The 24,481-nt window shown below is 39.7% G+C and overlaps 1 protein-coding gene across 2 annotated transcripts in view; it reads right to left on the reverse strand.

Annotated features, from left to right (window-relative positions):
- Positions 1-24,481, reverse strand: part of CXADR (CXADR cell adhesion molecule) — a 50,422-nt gene that overhangs the window by 15,618 nt on the left and 10,323 nt on the right. For both annotated transcript variants that reach the window (XM_020785448.3, XM_020785447.3), the window contains exons 2-6: positions 11,188-11,348; positions 10,767-10,965; positions 9,054-9,206; positions 3,965-4,087; positions 3,707-3,845 (exon numbers count right to left, since the gene is read on the reverse strand). In XM_020785448.3, coding sequence (XP_020641107.2) covers positions 3,707-3,845; positions 3,965-4,087; positions 9,054-9,206; positions 10,767-10,965; positions 11,188-11,348 — 775 coding nt within the window. The remainder of the gene's footprint in view (positions 1-3,706; positions 3,846-3,964; positions 4,088-9,053; positions 9,207-10,766; positions 10,966-11,187; positions 11,349-24,481) is intronic.

Here is a 24,481-nt window from a genome sequence, read left to right on the forward strand (position 1 = left end):
CCTATGGGAACTAATGCTTCAATGTACGAAAGCACCTCTACATAACAAAAAAACAGCCAGAACGGATTAATTGGTTTTCAGTCCATTCCTATGGGAAATCTTGCTTCAACTTAAGAACGTTTCAACTTAAGAATACCATTCCAAAACGGATTAAGTTCTTAAGTAGAGGTTCCACTGTAGTTTCTATGGACGGAAAAGAGCAGATACGGATTAAATGGTTTTCAATGCATTCCTATGGGAAATGCAGATTCAACATAAGAACCACCTTCCAATACGGATTAAGTTCTTAAGTAGAGACCCCACTGTATTCTGTCCTGACAGAGGAATCTTGCTGAGATTTGACTTCTTCCCAATTAAAAAAGATTTGCACTGTAGCTTTGGGTAGCTAGAAGGGGTTTTCAAAAGAAGGAATTCTGCAGGAAGGATGCACTCTAGCTTGTTTCTTTTCATTTGTTTGTCAGGTATTTATTTTAAAAGCAGGATCTGAGTTTAGAATTCCTGAAAGATTTCCATACTTGAGTTAAATGTGACACAGTGCTCAAGAAGTAAAACAGCTTATGTGGGCATGTGTGGAGAAAGAAAGTTTACACTTTAAGTGCAATATTTCTGGCACTATGGCACATCAGGGTATAGGAAATTTCAGAGGTCCAGTAGCCACACATGCCCATCCCTGGATCAAAGAAATTTGGAGGACTCTTTTAATCAATCAATCAATCAATCAATCAATCAATCAATCAATCAATCAATCAATCAATCAATCAATCAATCAATCAATCAATCTTTATTTATTTATTCATTCATTCATTCATTCATTCATTCATTCATTCTATTTATATCCCGCCTATCTGTTCAGTTACGACCACTCTAGGCGACTAGAGTGGTCATAACCCCTTCTTATGCTTTAGGCATTTTTTAAAAAAAATGATAAAGGGCCTCAATGGTGCTGGGAAGCCTTCAAAATACAGCAAAATTGCCTTCACACCTCTTAGAAGGCACAGAGACTTTTTGAGCAAAAACATGGAGTTTCTGGGGAGCTTGGGGATTCTGGAGACTGCATTTGAGCCACAGAGGTAGATGCATGACAGGCGGACATCATTCACACCACAATCACTATCATAAGTAGTTTAAACAGAGGGAACCTACACTTCAGTGACAAAATACTGCCATTTTGCTGGGAAAAGACTCTTACAACTACACTTTAGTCCTTGTATGAAATTATGTAGGGAAAGAGGAATGAGATTAATTAACAGCATTCACAGATGTGATCTTCTGTCAGACTAAACAATTTTATTTCTTATCATTTCTCTTTATTAGTCATTCTTTTAGTTCTGTTCCTACAACAGGACTGGACAACACAAGGCCCATATGCACTGGTCCCATGCCAGTTCTTAAGAACACGAACCAACTTGAAAGCAAGGCATGGGTATCCCATGGACCTTGCTTTAAATTCAAACCAAAGCTCTTTTTTATGCCTTACCACAAAAAAAAAAAAAAAAAAAAAAAAAAAATCAAAGAGGTACACTAAGCATTTTTGCTTTATTAGCAGTTCTACTCCAGACTCGAAAAGGACTCCAGTTCCCCCATAAAAGATTCCAGCTCTCCCCTGGACTTTTGATTGCCATCTGCAAAGTCTCTTTCAAAGGTTAAACAGTTTATATAGTGTTTGACTGCTGACTGGATAGCTCAGTGGTTTAGGTGAGATTGGGAATTCGATTACCCATTGTGCCTCCTATGAGTAGAGCCAGCCTATATGACCTGAAAAGGGTGACCATAACTCAGAATTGACTTGACAGCACATGATTATTTCTAGTGTTGCACTACCAGCGACATTGGTAAGTCTTTGGAACAGAGTCCCGAGTCCAAGTCTTTTGAAACAAGTCCCAGGCCTCAAGTCCGAGTCCAAAATCTTGGGCAGAGGTCAGGAGGGGACATATGCGTATGGCTGGCTTCCCTTCCCAGAGCAGGCCCTTGCCTCTGTGCATGCTCAGAAACAGTGGGCTAGCTCCCCTTCCTCCGCTGCCTACCTTCCACTGCCTCTGACTGCCTATCTGCTGCCACCACACACCACTGTTCTCAGACGCAAGCTGTAGGCTCAGCTTTCCTTCTAAGAGCAAGGCTTGCATATGTCCAGAAGCAGTGGGCCTGCTCCTGCAAGGGAAATCAAGCTGCTGCTTGCTTTTGAGTACAGTGCCGTACAGCAGTGGCAGGAACAGGTAGGTGTGGTGGGGCGGTGGGGGGACCTTGACAAGCAACTCGGAAAAATGTTGCAAGTGTGAATCATTGGAGGAAAACCCCAAGTTGAATCCAAGTCAAGTCACTGGTGAGACTTAAATGCAACTGAACATCAAGTCCCAAGTCCCCATCCCTATGTACCATGTTTTCCTGAAAATAAGACAGGGTCTTATATTAATTTTTGCTCCAAAAATGCATTAAGGCTTATTTTCAGGGAATGTTTTGTTTTTTTCATGTACAACAATCTGCATTGATTCAAATACAGTCATGTCATCTTCTTTTGGCTGCTGCACAATGGCGGAGGGCGGGGTTTCGCTTAACTGGGGCTTATTTTGGGGATAGGGCTTATATTATGAGCATCCTGAAAAATCATACTAGGGCTTATTTTCAGGTTAGGTCTTGTTTTCAGGAAAACAGGGTACTACTGTCTATAATATATACAGTGGTGCCTCGCATAACGAGTGCACCGTTTAACGACGAATTCGCACAGCGATCCGTTTTTTGGGATCGCTAATGCGATTGCATACTATTGGTTCCAATGGGCAAAAATCGCTTTGTGACGATCTGTAAGCGTTTTGCTTACCGATCTTCGCATTGCGATGTTGGGGGAACAGCTGTTCGGCGGTTCCAAAATGGCCACCGGAAGACCCAAAATGGCCACGCGCAGCGTTTTCGCGCCCTGCCCTCGCTTACCAAGGGCGCGAAAATGCCTGCGCTATCACTGAACGTTGAGTTTGGGGCCCATTGGAACGCATTAAAAGAAGTTTAATGCGTTCCAATGGGTTTTTCTATTCCGTTTAGTGATTTCTGAATAGCGATGGTTAATCCGGAACAGATTAACCTTGCTATGCGGGGCACCACTGTATATGTGTTCCAGATCTGATCTCCCTTCCAGCTTTAATAAAATTGGGGCTATTAACCTGGATCTGCTGATCGAGTGAAGTGGGCAGTGCAAAAAACATATGAACAAGGGTTTCCAGCACCCCCTGTTCACATGGACAGTGCCTTTCAGAATAGGGAACTGCATTAAATCTGCCATATAATATAGCAGCAGGCATGACACTGCATCTGGCCAAAGGGAAGGCCCTATGTTTTGGTGGGCATTTGAGCAAGGAAAGGTAGGCAACAGGTTTGCCCATTTTAGGAGGAATGTGGAAAAACAATGGTGAACAGAATTTACCTTGATATTATTGTTAGGAGATGAACCGTTGTCCTTTTAAGGATGTCTAACATTTTTCTAACCTCTTGATCCTATATATGTGGTTACCTAACAAACCCCCATGACTATGTCCATTTTTTACCTATGCCAATAAAGGTTTTATCTATCAAATATATGTATTCTAAGGAACTTAAGATGTTTAAGTCTTATGTGTATCACTATGTTATACATTTTGGTTATTTTTAAGCTCTTTTTACACATCATACACAATACCAATCTGAATTTTAAAGGGAGTAAACATTCAGAATTACACACCTGATATCATGGTGCACTTCTTTTTCATACTTCTTTTCTCTTCGTTTCTTGCAACAACAGAACATGAAAAAAGCCAGTAACGAAAGAGCTAGAAGAGTCCCTATAACAGCTCCAGCAATTGTACCAGCTCTATTCACAGCTAAAAACATAGAAAAATTATATGAGATGAGGGAGAAATTATTTTTTGTATTATTCTAATATTTATGGAATAGAAAGTGAGCTATTCATTAACTGCTGGTATTACCTACTAATACTTACGCGGTGTGACATTCAGAGTAACAAAACACTCATCTGTGCCAACTCTATTTGAAGCCACACATTTGTATGTGCCAGAATTCACCTGGGAAGCATTCTTCAGCAAAAGAGCCCCTGTATCAGGATCTGTAAATACCCAAAACCTTTGTTAGAGTTTGTATTTATGCTGCTGTTAGTTTAACTATAATAGAGAACAAATGTGATTCATTTAATTAAAACATTAAGATGTGGTACAGCAGAAAATAGAAAGTCATATTTACCAATTTTTGTGAGAGTAGCAAGTAGATCTATCAATTCACACTGCATTACCAAAGCATTTGATGGCACTATTATGCTTCTCTATGCCAAGGCAACTAAGCAGGAGGTATCTTGTTAATCAGAGGTATACCTGCCAATACTATTAGTATACTTTTTTCTGGGTGGAACCCAATCTGATAGGAGACAGATTGTATCTAAGGACTCCAGCCCTCTTGAATGAGGGATTTTCTATATGCACATGTATGGCCTCCCTGACCCCTCTCTCAAACCACCTATCTTCTCAGTCCAAAATGAGTGCATATTGGTTATCAAATGAGTGTCCTTTGTCCTTCAAATGAAGGAATACTGCTGATTGTGGTCCTGAGCCATTGCCCCTCCTCTGCTAGGCCATTCTCCTGTTTAGTGGCTGTTTGCTTTCTTCAGTGTAGAGCTCAGAATATTCCTCTTTGCATTGGCTGCATATACTATATTGCTCGTGTTGTGTTTTGGTGTCTGGTCTTTTGGGTGAACGAGTCTCTTAGTGTGTTTGTGGGCTTGAAGTGCACAGGTATGTGGTGTTTACCAAAAAATCCTTTTTAGCTTTTCAGACAGCCCACCATGTAAGGAATGACCAGGTTCTTCCATTGGTTCTGGGTCTCAGACTATTCCATTGTCCTCCTGGGTCGGGACATTGCCTTATTAAAGGCCCATTTTGCATATCCACATGCCTTAAGGGATGTCCTCAGAGGTCCATCTTCCTTCTTGGCTTCGGTGAAGGTGTGGATGTTTCTTGATCTGTGGTTTAGCATCCTGATGACCCCTAATTTGTGTTGCAATGGGTGATGAGAGTCAAACAGCAGGTATTGATCGGTGTAGATTTATAATCCTAAGCTGCTTTTGGATCCTGTGGTGACTACAGTCCAGGAAAGCCAGCCGGTTGTCTCTGGTGTCTTCCCTGGTGAACTCAATATTTAAGTCCACTGTGTTTATGTGGTCTCTGAAGGCCTGTACTTCCTGAATCTTGATCTTCACCCAGGTGTCATCCATATACCTGAACCAATGGATTGGAGTCGTCCCCTGGAAGGTGTTTAGTGCCTTCTTTTTCACATCTTCCATGGTGTGAAGTGTTCTTTCTGAGTCGAACATGGGGATTGAGTACAATGTAGATAACAAGATACCACCTTCAGTAGAACGGTGACACCTAGTCTGATTTCTTTCATATGAAAACCAGGAATGGGGGGTTGCACAGAAAGAGCTAGCTCTTTTGGCCAAAGTGATGGCTACCAGCAACGCCACCTTCACTGAAAGGAATTGTATGTCCATAGATGAGAAAGTCTCAAAAGACCTTACACAGATGAGCACAAAAGATAAGCTCCATGAAGCCATAAGAGCTCTGGATAATGAAAAGTAGCCAAGTATATCTTTTAAAGAAGGTACAGCAAATCCTTTTGACTTCAGATATAGCAGGAATTCCAACACTGAAGGTAGTATCTCCAGATGCTATCCTGTGTTTTGGAGGAAGGAGCAAAAGACAGCCCATTTGGCCCTATATAAGACCACTATTGCTGCCATGTTACTTTGGATTGTCAGAGTAAGTTTGCCTGATCTTAATCTACACACCATGACCTTCAGCTTCTTAACATCAGGATGGCAAATCTTTCCATTAGCCATTATTGCAAGGTTGGACCACTCAATAAGTAAACAAACTCCCTGTTTGAAAGCAAGACAAAGGGACTGAACTATGGTTGACACTGCCACCATACAGTAATAATGATGCTGTTGAAGTTGCCCCACCTCAGTACTCTCAGAATCAGCAGGAACAGGGAAAATTTAGATTGGGTACTGAGTGATGAAGGAATGTGCCCCCCAGAAACTAGACGAGTTTGTGAGCAGACTATTCAGCACTGAGCATTTTGACTGGAGGTGAAAAGGTTGATCCAAGATATGCCCCACATGCTGAAAAGGTAGTTTACCTCTATCTTGTTTAGCCATCATTTGTGGCACATGAAGGACTTGTGGCTTGAGAAACCACAAATGTTTCTGCTTAAGCAGTAGTTCCAGAGAGTCATCGAAAAACATACAAGTTGCCTCAAGAAGGAGTCCCCTTGACTGTTTATGTAGTGAACAACTGTTGTGCTGTTCGATATGATCCATACAGTTGACCCCCTAAGGAACCTTGGTAAGTGCCTTGAGTAATTTCAGCACAGTCAGGATCTCCAGAATATTTATATGGAGGTGATTCTCTTATAATGCCCAGAGTCTTTAGACAGTCTAAAGAGGGGGGGGGGGATACAAAAAATCAGCAATAACAAAGATACACTCTGGAACAAGAGAGGTGAAACTGTGCCCATTTGAAGGACTGAGACCAAAGAAATTGGAGGAGTTAAAGCCAAGAAGATCAAAACCAGAGGGATTATTGACAGCAGCACTGTGTCCACTTAAAGAGTAGAATGGAATAATGGAAAGGGCTGAAGTTTTGGGACTCGGGAATAAAGGAGTTACCAGTAGGGAGGCAGAAGTATCTGAAATCAAAGCCAGCAAATGCAATTGTGAACAACCACTTTGAAGGATCCAGCAGTCTTCTTGGGGCTGCTGTTCTTGATCTGAATATCTTCTTTGTCTGCAAAATGGATAGTGATGTTTCTTGGATTTTGTCAAGGTGAGTTTGTGGCACTAGAACGAGTGATTGCTGAGAAGCACCCAGTACCAGCATGGAAATTAATGTCACTGAAACAAAAGTTAAGTGTTCAGAAAACTATTGGCAGTGTGATGTTAGCTCAGTCAGTTTTGATGGATGTTGCAATGTTGATGGCAAGGACACAATTTTTAGTAATTTCTCCCACCAGAATACAGCGGTGCCTCGCTTTACGATGTTAATCCATTCCAGCGAAATCACTGTAGAACGAAATTGTCGTCAAGCAAAAGTAAAAAGCCCATTGAAACGCACTGAAAACCGCTCAGTGCGTTCCAATGGGCGAAATACCTCCGCGTCCAGCGAAGATCCTCCATAGGGCGGCCATTTTCTGGTGCCTGTAATGCGAGGAATCTGTCCTAAGCACAGAGGGGAGCCATTTTGAACAGTGGGTGGCCATTTTGAAACCTGATGATCAGCTGTTTCCTGATCGTCGTAAAGTGAAAAATCGGTTCCCGAAGCAGGGAACCGATCATCGTGAAACAAAAAAACCCCATTCAGTCATCATTTTGCAATCGCAAAAACACATCGTGAAGCGATTTCATCGTTAAACGGGGTAATCGTTAAGCGGGCCACCACTGTAGTCCAAACTTAAGACTGACAGACCTTGAGACCTTGCTTGGTGAAACTCCAACTGATTGAGCAGGATCAAGAAAAGAGAAACCTCCCAAAAAACAAGAGTAACTGTCTGTGGGGACAATCTTGCTACTGTAGGCAGAGCACTTCTTCAAATGGGCCCTTTACCAAAAAACGGTAAAACCTGCAGTAAAGTAATATGAATATTAAGAAAGATAGTGACAGACTGTTGCCCAAGTATTTGAAGCAGACAGAGGTAACTAAAAGAGGTAACTTTTCAGAGTCAACTAAAAACATGGTTGTATGTTCAGGCCTTCCCTCCTGTCAATATTTAATTCTTTCTTTATTTTTTCTTTCATTTTTTCTTTGTTTTATTATTGTACGTGTTATGGACTTTGTAAAATTTTTATGTTTTATCGTATACACCTTATTGGAAGCCGCCCAGAGTGGTCGACCAGACCAGATGGGCGGGATATAAAATAAAATAAATAAATAAATAAATAAATAACTATCTTCCCTCATGTCTCATTATCTAGTAGCCTATTATATTTCTAGTCATACATGCCGCATGAGGTTAATAGAAATATGTCAGTAGCCTCTCCCTTGCCCTTAAAGTTTTTTTCATGTTACATTAAAAACAAAGCGTCTGAAAAAAATTGTGGTGGCCACTTTGAACCATATAGCAACTATGGCAGTCTCATCAACAGGAGTAGAACTCTTACTGTTTTTAGGCAAAGGGAGATCACATATCTACGTAAGAAAATGGATCTAAATAGTCTTTGGATGATTTAGAAGTAAAGCAAACATTTGGGAGACAATTCTGTACAGAATTTATCATATTTCATGGGAAGCTGGCTGGATCCCAGAAGAGTCAACCTGTGTGGACTTGGGCAAGTCACAGAGTCCCAAGTTGTCCCGAGATGAGAAAATAGTAAACCACTTCTGAGTACCCTCTACCTAGAAAACTCTGAAAAGGGTTGCCACAAGTCAAAATTAACTTGACAGTATACATTATTATTTATGTAAACATAAGTGAAAGGCACACTCTCCTTAAAGCTGCAGAGCACTGCTATGTAGCACAACTATCGGCATGTTTTACTCAAAAGTAACATCTACATTTTGATTCGCTTAAATATGCATAAGTTTTCAGCTTTAAATAGTTTTTAACCTCAAATTGTGTTGTGGCGTCCCAATTCAGATGGAATTGTGATCATCTTATCAGAAACACATTTTTGAGCAACAACCCATTCATCAATTTTTCACTGTTTTCATGAACCTGAATAGTGGTAATGTGGAACCAGCAAGAGAGAACCTGAAAAAACAACCTGGCCAACAGATCATGAAACACCAAAAGCAAGCTATTGATAGAATCTACCTGAAAAGAGATGAGTGATAGCCTAAGGAAGAAATTCACAGAATATGAAGTAGCCTCATATAAACAATTTTTTGTATTATACTGCTAGTAAACCATATAATAGTGAATACTGTAAATTTCAAAATTATATTTAAAAATGTTTTCCAATCAAAGGTACAAAGTTACAATCTGTTCATACTCTTTTCTATGATTTTAAAAATGTATAAACGTACTCTGTGATGATGTAATTGGAAGTTCTGTACCAGTGGTTCTTGTCCAGTAGTAATTTATAAGAGGAGTGCCTTCTTGGGAATTACATTTCAGAATAACATCTGTTCCAATTTGCTGTGATCCTTCAATGTAGCATTTTGTCTTCTTGGGCTTTTCTAACAAAGAACAATTATTCAGCTATGAACAAGACTTGAAGTATGGGCTCATCAATATTTGTAAGCACATGAAAGAGTACACACATAGGTTTGTGTGTTTTTTTTTTATTTTTTAAATCCCAGACAAGGTAAATCTACAAGTAACTATCTTTTCAGTTAATTCTGTGCAACTTAATGGCCATTTCTCTGTACAGTATTACAAATATTATGTATTTGTTCCATCCAAAATCAATACTCTTTCAAATTACAAATATAAAATTCAGAGTAAAAATCATTAACTTGAACTATGGGCTATGATGTAAGAGAAAAATTAAGGTGTAAGTGAAAAAAAATTTAAAACACTCACAGATCATGCTATCCTGTTTCCCCGAAAATAAGACCTAGTATGATTTTTCAGGATGTTCATAATAAAAGCCCTACCCCCAAAATAAGCCCCAGTTAAGTGAAACCCCGCCCTCCACCATTGTGCAGCATTGTGCAGCAATCAGAAGAAGATGACATGACTGTAAAATAAAACATCCGCCGAAAATACCCTAATGCCTTTTCAGAGCAAAAATTAATATAAGACCCTGTCTTATTTTCAGGGAAACACGGTAGTAAGTTATGAAATATTTTAAATTTCCACAATCTGCAAGTAATCCAGGAGGGAGAAAAATAAAAGACTACATAAAGAATATAGTACTCAAGCAAGATTCCTTTTCTTTCCTAAATTTCTACTTTGTTCCCCAATTTGTTCTCAGCAAATTTCTCAGCTATAAATGTAAAGTTGCTTCTGGGAACTGTATTTCTCTAAAAACGGATTTGGAAGCAACACTTACTATCTCAACAGTATACTCTTTTTGTTCACAGGACTGCACTTTGCATTTTGCAAGCCATTTCTTTCTTGTTGACAATTTGTGCCTCTAGGCCAGTGATGGCAAACCTACGGAACGCGTACCACAGTTGGCACGCAGAGCCCTTTCTGTGGGCACGTGAGCCATAAGCCACCAGATCGCTACCCCCCCTCCGTGCAGCCAAACCTCAGGAGGCAGCTGCAGCCACGGTGCTGGCATTTGAACAGGCACATCTGGAGCAGCTGGCAGTGGTGGCGGATCCGGAGTGGGGTCCCAAGGCACCTCTATGCCCAGGTTTCCCCCTTCCACTGCCACTTCCAGTTCCGCTGCCATGGCATGCCATCTGCTGGGTTTTTTCTTTCTTTCTTCCGTTTGGGCACATGAGCCCAAAAAGGTTTACCACCACTGCTCTAGGCAGATGTATGCAGGAACAAAGCTATACATGCTCAATACAAAAATAAAGGAAGTATACTTATGTTTAGAGACACTTTCAACATTTGCTATCTAGCAAACATTGTTAGTGATAATCTAAAGTTCAGCTACAATTTGGTGACTGGGGCACCTTGGTCGCAATTCTTCTCAGTTCTTGCATTATTAATAAACCCGACAAACAGAAATATGCTTTAATCAATGGCATAATGTATGGACCATATCTGCTCTCCTTTAAAAAAAACTGCTTAACTAAAACATAGTGCTATTCACAGAGGCAAAAGCAAAAATTCCTCACCAAGCACAGCCAGCTGGACTCTGTGGGTCTGACTACCAGGAGGTTTCTTCACTTTACATTGGTATGTGCCACTGTCACTTGTCTTTAAATTCAGAATATCTATCGTAGCATCTCCAGAAGATGGATTTTGATCGACAAACTGTACACGTCCACTCATATGATACTTATCAAAGACTCTATCTACGTTGTACATTATTACCTGAAAGTGGAAAAATGCATTATGTTACTCAATATAATTTTTATTTTTTTCAGTATGTAGTGAAGAAGTATTTATCATGGAGCTATTCTCAATGAAATTAAAACTCAATGTTTTATTTTACAATTTACAGTGGGGGCATATTGCACATATTCAAACAGCTCATGCAAATACAACACAAAAATGGAAATCATGCAGCAACTAAGGTTTCAAAACTTCACTTACTGGCTGTTCACCATCTGGTTGTACTACAACCCACTCAATGTCAAGAGAACCTTCATCTGCTGCTGCGAGTGTAAATGTGCACAACAATGTAACCTTGTCTCCTTGAGCCTTGGTTATCATGGTCTGATCAGTTGAAGTGATGGTTACACCTTCAGTCAGATCTAGAAAAAATATTGTGAAACCAAATATTTTAAAGTCAACACCTTCAAAATAAAATAAAAGCACACAAAAATGTAAGGTAAAGGTAAAGGTTCCCCTTGACAATTTTTGTCCCGTCGTGTTCGACTCTAGGGGGCGGTGCTCATCCCCGTTTCCAAGCCATAGAGCCAGTGTTTTTTGTCCGAAGACAATCTTCCGTGGTCACATGGCTAGTGCGACTTAGACATGGAACTCTGTTACCTTCCCACCGAGGTGGTCCCTATTGATCTACTTGCATTTGCATGCTTTCGAACCGCTAGGAGCTGGGAGAAGCGACGGGAGCTCACTCCGTCGTGTGGATTCGATCTTACGACTGCTGGTCTTCTGACCCTGCAACACAGGCTTCTGTGGTTTAGCCCACAGCGCCACCACGTCCCACACAAAAATGTACCCATACATTAATATACAAAGACAGCTCTGTGACTCATAGCATTATTTCACTGATAATGAAATATCATGCTCAGTGAAATTTAGTTTTAGACTATATGCAACATAGCTTCCAGCAGTACAACTACTTGCTTAACTAAGCGCCATACATAAAAGGGTGTTTTCCATTATTCAAGTGAAAAATAAATGGAACTCTGCTAGGACACATTTCTCCTCTGCAAGTGTAGGCTGCAGAAATCCTAACAATATGCTGACAAATACTGTACAGAAAACAAAACAATGGCCTACAGACTGGAAGTATCCAATATACAGTATATCCATTTCCCAAGAAAGGAAATACTAAGGAATGCAGTAACTACAGGACCACTGCATTAACTCCCCTTGCTGGCAAAGTGATATTCAGGGTGTTGCAACAAAGGCTTTTACCTTACATGGAGCAAGAAATAGCCAGTTTCCAGCTAGTTTCCAAAAAAGGCAGAGACTTAGAGATCATATTGTGAATATTTATTGACTATTAGGGTGTACCAAAGAATTTCAGAAGATCTGCTTATGCTCTATAGACTACAGCAAATTCTTTGATTGTGTGGATCATGAGAAGCTAAAAGAACTTGTCCTGATGTATTGCGGACAAAACTACTGTTAAGGACAAAATATGAAGAAACAGAATGGTTTCCCACAGACAAAAGAGTCAGACAAGGGCGTATTTTATCTCCCTCTCTTTTCAGTTTGGACACAGAACATAACACATATAAAAATGGACTAGATTCGGATGAAGGTGGACTAGGAGTGAAAATTAGTGAAGAAACATTAATAAAAGCCCACAACAACCAAACATTAATAAGATATACAGATGACACCATATTACTGGCTGAAAATCAACAATGATGGAAAACAAGCCCTGATGAAAATGAAAGAAGGAAGTGCCAAAGCAGAACTGCCATTGAACATTAAGAAGACAAAAATCATTACTACAGAAGAACTGAGTAACTTTAATGTGGATAATGAAGAAACTGACATTGTTAAAAGAGACAGACATACAGACAGATTCATTTGAAATATGGTGCCGAAGAAGAGCTTTGCAGATACCCTGAAATGCTGAAAGACAAACAAGTGAGTCCTGAAACACATCAATCCTGAATTCTTTCTAGAAGAAACATGAAAAAATTGAGGCTGTCATGCTTTGGGCACATCATAAGAAGAAAAGTCTCATTGAAAATAACAATAATGCCAGGAAAAGTTGAAGGAAGGAGAAAAAGACGAAGACCAAATATAAGATGGATTGCTTCCATATGGGAAGCCACAGCCTTTAGTTTACACTGCTGTCAAGGCCAGAGCATTTTGGAGGTCACTCATACACAGGATTCCAATATATTAGAGGTAACTTGAAGGCCTATAACAATCATATAATGCCAAATTCATGTTTTAACTTTTTTCTTCTTTCAACATCTAAATAAATGATATTAATAGGAACCATCTGTTGCAAACTTATTTTTACCATAGAAGGTGTTGTCAAATGTGGACAGAGTGACCAAACTCCTGCATAGCTATTCCAGTAAAAGCAAAATATAGCAATCTGCAATAGAAAATTGCCACTAACAAGTCCTTGCTTAGATTCCTCATTGTGTGCTGGTTGAGAGTGTCTTGGCAATCAGAGAATCTAAACAAAGACTTGTTAATAAGCAACAATTTGTTGATGTGAGTTGCATCATTTCCTTTCTGTCAGCACAGCGACAGAACAAAATTGGGCAGTTAGCCCCTTATATCTAGCAGCTAAAACTATAGCTGTTTTTGAACAGATTGTTATGATAAAATAAATGTGTCAATATATTGCTACTCCAAAACATGTGCAAGCATAGATAAGTGCAGCCAATGTTGGGCTGTATCAGCAAAAGCTAAAATTTAATTCCAGTGTAATTTTTGATGTTTTTGTGCAGTACTTGTGTTTCACATATTTGTCTGTTTGTTTGTATTTTTCTACATAGCTATATAGTAACTTCAGTCAATTCACTCCAGGCAGTTTATGTTTCATAGTAATGGTTTATAATCTATGGAACATGATGTAGAAGGAATGGATAAAGCAGGAATAACAGGTAACTCAGGGTAAAAACAAATGCAACCAATAGATGAAAAGCAACAAAAGGACTAGGTGATCACTCCAGAAGACTGAGCTGGGAGAACAGAGATGAAAAGGCAGTTACTACTTCCTTTTCTTACACCCAGTGGAACAGCAGTTAATAAAAATGACATTGGGATATCAGACATCAGTTTACTACTCTTACTCATCTTTTGAAAGGGATACAGTAGGATCCCCATATCCTTTGCAGATTAGTTCCAAGCCCCCCGTGGACAATGAAAAGAGTGGATAACAACAAATGATAGACAGACAGATTTGTTGTTGTTTAGTCAGTAAATCGTGTCCAACTATTCATAACCCCATTGACCAGAGCATGCCAGGTCCTCCTGTCTTCCCCTGCCTCCCAGAATTTGGTCAAAGTCATGTTGGTAGCTTCAGTGACACTGTCCTACCATCTCGTCCTCTGTTGTCCCCTTCTCCTCCTGCCTTCACACTTTTCCAACATCAGGATCTTTTCCACGGAGTCTTCTCATGAGATTGCCTAAGTATTGGAGCCTCAGCTTCAGGATCTCTCCTTCCAGTGAGCACTCAGGGTTGATTTTCTTCAAAACGGATAGGTTTGTTCTCCTTGCAGTCCAGGGAACTCTCAAGAGTCTCCTCTAATACCACAATTCAAAAACATCAATTCTTTGACGGTCAGTCTTCTTTATGGTCCAGCTCTCACTTCCATACATCACTACTGGGAAAACCATAGCTTTGACTATGTGGACCTTTGTCGGCAAGGTGATGTCTCTGCTTTTTAAGATGCAGTCCAGGTTTCTCGTCACTTTCCTCCCAAGAAGCAGGCATCTTTTAATTTCGGGGCTGCTGTCACCATCTGCAGTGATCATGGAGCCCAAGAAAGTGAAATTGCCAGGAGGTGATGGGACCAGTGGCCATGATCTTAGTTTTTTTGATGTTGAGCTTCAGACTGCTTTTTTGCCCGCTCCTCTTTCACCCTCTTTACAAGGTTCCTTAATTCCTCCTCACTTTCTGCCATCAGAGTGGTATCATCTGCATATCTGAGGTTGTTGATATTCTTTCCGGCAATCTTAATTCCGGTTTGGGATTAATCCAGTCCTGCCTTTTGCATGATGTATTCTGCATAAAAGCTAAATGAATAGGGGGACAATATACAACCTTGTTGTACTCCTTTCCCAATTTTGAACCAATCAGTTTCCATATGCAGTTCTAACTGTTACTTCCTGTCCCACATACAGATTTCTCAGGAGATAGACAAGGTGGTCAGGCACTCCCATTTCTTTAAGGACTTGTCATAGTTTGTTGTGGTCCACACAGTCAAAGGCTTTTGTGTAGTCAATGAAGCAGAAGTAGATGTTTTTCTGGAACTCTCTGGCTTTCTCCATAATCCAGCACATATTAGCAATTTGGTCCCTAGTTCTTCTGCCCCTTTGAAATCCAGCTTGTACTTCTGGGAGTTATCGGTCCACAATGAAGCCTACGTGGAGGATTTTGAGCATAACCTTGCTAGCGTGGGAAATGAGTGCAATTGTACGGTAGTTGGAGCAATCTTTGGCACTGCCTTTCTTTGGGATTGGGATGTAGACTGATCTTTTCCAATCTCTTGGCCACTGCTGAGTTTTCCAAACTTGCTGGCGTATTGAGCCTAGCACCTTAACAGCGTCATCTTTTAAGATTTTAAATAGATCCACTGGAATGCCATCACCTCCACTGGCCTTGTTGTTAGCCATTCTAAGGGCCACTAGACTTCACTCTCTACGATGTCTGGCTCTAGGTTAGCAACCACACTCTCTAGGTTGCCTGAGATATCCAGATCTTTCTGGTATAATTCCACTGTGTATTGTTGCCACCTCTTCTTGATGTCTTCTGCTTCTGTGAGGTCCCTACCATTTTTTTCCTTTATCATGTCCACTACTTTTTTCAGTTTAAGCTTGAATTTTGTTATAAGAAGCTGATGGTCAGAGCCACAATCAGCTCCAGGTCTTCTTTTTGCTGACTGTATAGAGCTTCTCCATCTTTGGCTGCAGAGAATACAGTATAATCAATCTGATTTCGGCATTGCCCATCTGGTGATGTCCATGAGTAGAGTCGCCTCTTGTGTTGTTGGAAAACAGCATTTGTGATGGCCAGCTTGTTCTCTTGACAAAACTCTATTAGCCTTTACCCTGCTTTGTTCTGAACTCCAAGGCCAAACTTACCTGTTGTTCCTTTTGACTCCCTACTTTAGCATTCCAGTCCCCTATAATGACAAGAAGATCTTTCTTTGGTGTCAGTTCTAGAAGGTGTTGTAAGTCTTCATAGAATTTGTCAATTTCAGCCTCTGCAGCATATATATTTTTCACTATTCATAGCACTACCTTTGACTCCCTCTAGTGGCTGGTACTGGCAATATGTGTGAAAATAATTTTTTCTGGATTTTTTTAAAAAGTATTTTTAATATTTTCAGGATAAGTGAATCAGTGGATACCAATCCTGTGGATAAGGGGGTCCTGCTGTATAGCAATGTAATCACGTGAAAAGCTTTCTTTAAAATTAGACATCAACAGATGTTACAGATGTTTTTGCATATACATAAATGCAAAAAAATGAATATTTGTATATATGTTTTCTAAAGTAAAGCTTGAACAGTTTCAGAAATTGAACTGAAGGATAGTTCTGTCGTCATATTCATTTCCTAATGTACAGGATAATACTGGCTTTCAACTTGTTCCGCTGCTGTGACACAAAAAGCACAAAATCTTGAATCTTAGTTTATTTACTAATAACTTAGTTTATTTACTATTTACTAAGACCATTGAAATGCATTGAAAACCCTTCAATGCGTTCCAATGGGCTGAAAACTCACCGTCCAGCGAAGATCCTCCATAAGGGCGGCCATTTTCGCTGCCTGTAAAGCGAGGAATCCGTCCTAGAAAACATCCGGTGGCCATTTTGAAAACATCCGGTGGTACATCCGGTGGCCATTTTGAAACCCGACAATCAGCTGTTTTTAGATCGTCGTAATGCGAAAATTGGTTCCTGAGGCAGGGAACCGATCATCGTGAAGCGGATTTTTCCCATTTAAACCATCGTTTTGCAACTGCTTTTGCGCTCGCAAAAACCTAATCATCAAGCAATTTCCTTGTTAAACGAGGCAATCGTTAAGCGACGCACCACTGTACTGCAATCTAGAGATGACTCTAATGCTGGACATAGATTGAAGTATCTCTTCGCCAATTAAATTACCTTTTTTTCTGAAAACACTTTTTATTTATTTTGTGAGGACACAACATTCTCCTTTTTCATTATGGGTTTACAACTATGCCTCAGAGCAGAGCAGGTAATTATCACTTTCCTTTGGTGCAAAAATAGCAAGTTAAAGCTCTGGCTGCCACTAGGAAATTCATGAACAAAATCATGATCCTGAAGTCAACAATTCCACATAGTACCCTGGCCTTGAATTCAAAATAGTGTGCCCTACATCAGAGGGACCAACAGTCTCATGATATGTGTGGCCAATGTCATTATTCTACTTTTTCATTATATCTACAAGCAAAAGAAGTTAGACATACTTTTTCTATACTTCTGTGCATATCTGTAGACTACTTTTAACATGGCTCAAAGTCACTATACTCTCCAATATAAAACTTAAACATTTAATTGCAATTACTTTGCTAGGTCATTCTGAACTTACATTAATCTTCTTATTTGAGTTATTATTTAACGTTGTGCCTTTCACCCTCACAATGCCTTCTGAAAGAAAATTGTGGTATTATAGAGAAAACAAAGAAGTTCAAATGAAAAGTGCCAGTACAATGCCTACATGCAACTTAAAAATTGGGAGACCCTGTGGAATCAAACCCAGACAGTAGGGTGTTGTTGTTGCTGCTGCTGCTGTTTGTTTTGTTTTTTACTGAGACATTGGTAGTGAAGTATTCAAGAGAAATGATGTTAAATTTTAGGCATAAATTGCTGTAACAAAGTACTGGTTGCATTCCTGGGTGTGTGAGGAACATTACTACAGTGGGTTCTTGACTTGAGAACTTAATCCGTATTGGAAGGCAGTTCTCAAGTCAAAATGTTCTCAAGTCAAATCTGCATTTCACATAGGAATGCATTGAAAACCATTTGATCCGTATCTGCTCTTTTCCGTCCATAGAAACTAATGGGAAGCTGCTATTCTGCCTTCGACCACTAGAGGGGGGTATTTTGTATCTTTTTTTCCTTAGGTCAAGAAAGGTTCAGGGAAGGCAGGGAAAATACAGTCCAGGCAGGACAGTACCAGGCAGTCCAAAGACTGTCTCCCAATCCACTCTCTAAACGCTGGGAGGAGTGAGGAAGCAGACAGGCACCCTTTTCACTGGCCAACAGTTAGCTGAAAGTTCACATTTTGCACTTTCCCTGCCTCCCACGTGGTTTTTTTTTCAGTTCTTAACTCAAATCTAAGTACTTAAGTCAAGTCAATATTTTCCTATGAGAGTGGTTCTTAAGTCAAAATGTTCTTAACTCAAGTAGTTCTTAAGTCAAGACCCCACTGTAGAAGCTCAATAATGAACAACAATTTACTGCCAATACTTAAATTGCTGCCTTTATACAAATGAAAATCAGCAAGAATATTCTGGCCATTAGTTGTTTGAAAAATGTCAAGTGAACAGTAGCATCACAAAAGTTATACTTTATCATGTAAGGTTTGGGGGGGGGGGTTCCCAACAAAGTTAAACAAAATTTAAAAGCATGGCTATAAACATGCGACTGATTATTTCTCAACAGAATCAGGCAAGATACGGTACATCACAGCAGCCTTTTTTCACCAGAAAACACAGAACAGCTTCCCCAATACAGTGCTTCCATATATTTAGCTATCCCAGATCATGACCATGGGCCATACTGTCTAGAAGGGACAAGTAATATGCAAAACATGAGGGGGAAGGAAATTCCTTTTGAAAAAGACAGATCCAAAATATATTACAGTGTGTGATACAATTTTACAGCTGGGTCACAGAGCATACAGTTTAATTTTGAAGAACTGTGTGAGTTAATGATTTCCTAAAATTCAATTCCGTTTCAGACATAATGCTTTTGGCAACCTTTTCTGCCTCATCTCCTCCACAAACGTCAGTGTAATCCTCATTTGCATGCTATGCTCAGCTCAATATATTTCTGACATAGACATTTATGCAAGACAATTATCCGAACATATTTATGTAGTGAGTGGAACTCTGTTTCAGATAATCAAAGCAAATACAGAAATGTGAGCATAAAACAAGTGATTTTACATCTACATTTTAATCATTTCACATTTAAAACAAAATTTAAAACATTTAAAACAGATATTATTAGTTATTTAATCTAAATTACTTAGATGAGTGTTTTGTGTAGTTAATGCCTTACTGTCCCGTTTCACTGTGCTAGTTACTACTGATTTTAATGGCAAATATCTATTTTTTAAAAAATATTAACTACTGAACAACGAGACTATAAACTTCTTCCAAGTCTACACTAGGAAATCTATATCAGAGTTTTATATGATTACTGAACACTAGTAATTGACATGACAAATAGTTCGGGTTGTAGGTAGTCTGTACCTTTTTGCAGAACTGTTCTCAATACCACAATGATAACAACTTAAAAAACACCCAACAACTTGCTTTTTCATCCCCGCCCCCTTGATTAGGCATCCTTCAGTCTCGAGATACTACAGTAACATGCTCTGTATGGAGGACTTGGAACAGCATCTAGTGTGGCTGAGAAAGCCAATTCAAGAGTGGCAGTCCCTTCCACGCTGAAGACAAATACAATCTGTCCCCTGTCCAGCTCCCTGATTTTGCTGCTTTCAGGACTGCCTCTTTGCCTCAGCCTACTGGACAAGGGTCTCTTTAAAATGGGAGAGGCCATGATACATCTGAATGCTCAGATGTCAAGGTTTCCCATCTGTTGAGGTCCATTCCTAAGGCCCTCAGATCCCGCTTGCAGATATCCTTGTATCACAGCTGTGGTCTCCCTCTGGGGCGATTTCCCTGCACTAATTCTCCATACAGGAGATCTTTTGGAATCTGACCATCAGCCATTCTCACAACATGCCCAAGCCAATGTGACATCCCCACCCCCAATTTATACATAAATTAATACTAGGTTTTCTTTCCTCCTATTTTGTTAAGCTCACTGGCTAGGTCATACTACGGTCTTATTAAACAACAACAAACAAAAAACCCAGAACAATCATCTGAAATCTCCCAAGCAAAGGCCCAGAGAACAAGCTGGCTCATTCCCACGCTCCACAATCAACCCAATATCCATGATTTCAATCCTTGCCTACTAGTTTGCTAGTAATGACAGGGACATTTTCATTTGCTTAGAACAACTCACACACAGGCAAAAGAGCATGCATTCTTCAACTATGTTGTTGATGTTACATACCATCAGGTCGCTGATGGCTTATGGTGACAACATGAACAAGCAATCTCCAAAACACCCTGTTCTCAACAACCCTGCTCAGAACTTATAAACTAAAGCTTGTGGCTTCCTTTAGAAAATCAATCCATTTCATATTTGGTCTTCCTTTCTTCCCGCTGCCTTCAACCTTTCTGAGCATTGTCTTTTTCAGAGAAGGACAGGTTACTTATTTGTAAATTGTAGTTCTTCAAATGGTCATCTGTGAATTCACACATGTGGGTGTTTCTGAGAGCTCCTGCTCCACTGTATGGGGTGTCCATGCTTGTACACCAGTAATCTTGATGCTAGGCTTCCATACCAGTAGGGCATAGGGGAATGTAATGACATATTCCTGTGACATCCAGTACTGTATGTTTCTCCCTGTGTATTCCAGGAAAACTGATGAATGGCAGCGTAAAATGCCATTCCAGTCCTGGGTTTGACCTCTGATAAAACCGGGGCATTGTACAATAGTAATACGATGGATAACCTCTTGACTTCAACATGACTTCTTCTTGCTCATGACAGGTGTTGCTGAACCTCTTTGAATGGGCAGTATTTCTCTCCTTTACTGTTGGTCCTTTGATACTGGGCTGTGGCACCAGGGTGGGTGACATGGCCTTTAGCCTGATTTGTTCCTTTTTGCACACCACACATGGAATGATTAAAGTGGTAGGGAAAGCCCCCCTCCCAATTCTGCATTTGCTATCTCTAGCAAGCATGTCATTGCTAGCACCACTCTGGCAGCCACTGATGATGATTAAATCCTCTGCGAGCTAGCAAAAATTTAATGCAACTTGCTAGGCACATTGGACACCTTACTACTCCCTATACCACACCATGGCTTGAGTGCAATGTGTTCCAGCAAAAATAGTGCACATCCTTATCAAATTTGGTGCATCCTGCTGGTTCGGTATACACCCTGTGTAGATTCAATAATGTATGATTTCCTTCCTTTCGAATCAAGGGGGTAATGTTGGCATATATAATTTTTTTTTGGGGGGGTAAAAGATAAAAAAGTTCCCTGACCCCTGCTCTAGGCACTTAAGGTAGCCCAGAAATCTAATCATGCTATGTTGAACAATAGCATCTCTACAATAATATGCTGCAACAAGTGGGCTTAATACACCACCAGAACAGTTGTAGCTTGACAAAAGAACCATAAGTACAGAAAACTAACTGCTTACCATAGCAGAACCCTGTACACAGACCATTCTTTTCTAAACTACAAAATGTCATCAGTAGCCAATATTGCAGATGTCAATACAGATTACACAACTTCCTGTACAAACTGCCTAGAAAACTATTCATACAATGCATTTCACACTTGGATAAAGGGGTACTTACAGAAGCAGCAGCAACAAAGTGAGAAAGCAATATCCCAGATGGCCTTGCAACATGCTGAAGCTTATGGAGAACCACACTACTCACAGCCAGACAGCTTCCCACACAAAAAGCCATGTTTCTTTTTCTACCTTTCGTAACTAATCCTAGGTCAATGAAGGTTTGCTTATTCCTAACCTGGTAGCACTTCCTGAGTAGAAGGCAGGCCATCTGTCCTCTTAAATGCACTGAGAACTTTCTGCTGCCCAGCTAGATGTTGTTGAGATATTGCAGATAAAGTATATTTTGAAGCTCAATACAAATATTCAGCATGAATGACAAAGCCCTCACCACCAGTTAGATTATGATGTTTGGATAGCAAATAGATTCAGAAGGTTAATTGAGGACCTGAGAAACTGTTTAAGAGATTAGAAGAGACTTTTGGACCTACAATCTTCCCCTATTTGAAGAAAAATCCTTCAAGCATCATTTTGAGTCATCCTACTTCCTTGAAAAGAACATAGATCCTAATTTTGGAAGTAGAAAGTATGTTAGAGAAACTTGCATGTAGGCTGACCATATATGTGAATCTGTAGTATTTGAAAAGACGGGAATGATTACAATATCTGATGAACAAGAAAGAAACAGCTTTCCTACACCTAGATAAGACCACCAATTTTCAGACTCAGAATATTAGCAACTCTTGTCTCTTTTCTTATTCATTAAAACCTATAGCCTTCTTCCTTGACAGTTTTTCTTAAACATGTATGTCCCATCTTCTCACTCCACTGGCCATGCTAGTTAGGGCTGATGGAATGATAACTAACAACATCAAGAGGGCCACATTCTGCACAAATACTCTAAACATTCAGTAGCCAGATTTTGGCAAAGATTTAGGGCAGAACTCTCTCCTTCCTGCACTTCCTTTACCATTAATTTTATCACTATTTTTTTTTATTTTTGTACTGTTTTAGATAAGTGGTTCCCAACATTGGGTCCCAGATGTGATTCTGTTCATTACTTATTTAAGTAAGCACTGTATGCCATCTAAACTGTCAAGCTAGCACTACAGTCCTGTTTGTCTACTGCCTGTCCTTCCTACAGTTTGTATTTAATTTTTATTTATTTTATTTATTGAGCTTATATGCCACCCATTTAGACATAGTCTCCTCTGGGCGGCTCACAAACACGTAATAAAAACTATCAATATAAGGTAACGGTTTCCGACATTAACTCAAAACAGAATAAAGAGAGAAAGAGAATTATGTAGTCTGGAGGGAAGGCCTGTCTATATAACCAGGTCTTGAGTTGGGTTTTTGAAAATGCCCAGCAAGGGGGCCAGACGAATCTCGGGGGGGGGGAGCGTGTTCCTAAGTTTGTAAATTATGTAATGACCTTTAAGAAAACCTACATCAAATTAAAGGCCGTTTTGCAGTAATTCAACCCCTCAAGGCTCCACATCTTCATGGTCCTCTGCCCAAAGCTATTCAATTTCCCTGGGATCAGGTTAATGAATCTCTACTCTACTTGATATGGTATTGCTGAGGTATGCGATGCTGCTACTCACCAGTCAGTACAGTGGCAAACCTCCTTAATATTACTGTTGTGCAGAATTTCTTGATATAATATTGTCTCTCTTCCACTCAGCTGGAGACCAGGTAATAGGAAAGAAAGACTACTTGCCAGCTCTGCTAGTTCATATACAGTACAGTTACTGCTGCAACTAGTTTTATGCAAAATTTCATACATCTTTTGTTTTAGATTGTTTCGCAGGTGCTTCTTCCCTTTTTCTTCTTCCTATTTTTGGTGGACCAGTCGTTTCATTTTACATCAAAGAAAAGTGACAGGCAGTGTTCTCAAAAAAAAGCAACAAAATGGCTAAAAATGTTTCCAAGACGAAGGCACAGAGACAGCACAATCCAAGATGGGAGTTCACAAGGAACTTGAACATATGCAAAAAATATCTGAAGCAAAGAAAAACACACCACTACGTTCCAACCACTCCAGGCTCTTTTAAACATTCAAAATTTCTTTCCCTCCTTCCTGGATGTTCTGATTGACTGAAACTGCATCCCTAACAATGCTACAGGATGAAACATTTCCTGGGTGATATGATGGACAAGGAGTAAAAGAAAAGTTACACAAAAGAGGGAAAAATTAAAAAGCACAAAACATTTGTGTTCCCCTTGTTCATTAACACAAATCATTGTGTTGTAGACTCTTTTCCAGGAAATAACAGAAAAACAAGAAAATGAAAAAGAGAGCCTCTTTTGTGTTTTTAGTCTAAAACATCCCTAGTAGAAATACTTTATGAGTAGGATGACATGTTATACTGGCAAATGGGCTATGTACTAAACATATACCCTTTCTATATTCCATATGAAATCAGATCATATAATACTGGAATCAGAATGCATAACATATGACTCCACATCTAGCTATACACCACTTAACAGTGGTGTTCCAGGCCCGAATTCAAGTTCTTGCAATTGCTTTTAAATCCCTAAATGGCCTTGAACCATGTTACCTTGTGGATCACCTGCCTCATATGAACCATAACGGTTGCAGAGATCTTGGTCACTTGTCTGCCTGGAAGACCTAAATGGGCACAAGATATGAGTCATATGAAATGCTCTTCCATGGACTTACATATTTGATCTAGATATTTCAGAATGCTTTTACCCTGTTTCTCCGAAAATAAGACAAGTTCTTATATTAATTTTTCCTCCAAAAATATATTAGGGCTTATTTTCAGGGGATTTTTTTCATGCACAACAATCTACATTTATTCAAATACAGTCATGTCATCTTCTGGTTGCTGCACAATGCTGGATGGCGGGGTTTCATTTAATTATTTATTTATTTATTTATTTATTGGAC

The sequence above is a fragment of the Pogona vitticeps genome, chromosome 3 (assembly GCF_051106095.1).
Source record: "Pogona vitticeps strain Pit_001003342236 chromosome 3, PviZW2.1, whole genome shotgun sequence".
Lineage (NCBI taxonomy): Eukaryota > Metazoa > Chordata > Lepidosauria > Squamata > Agamidae > Pogona > Pogona vitticeps.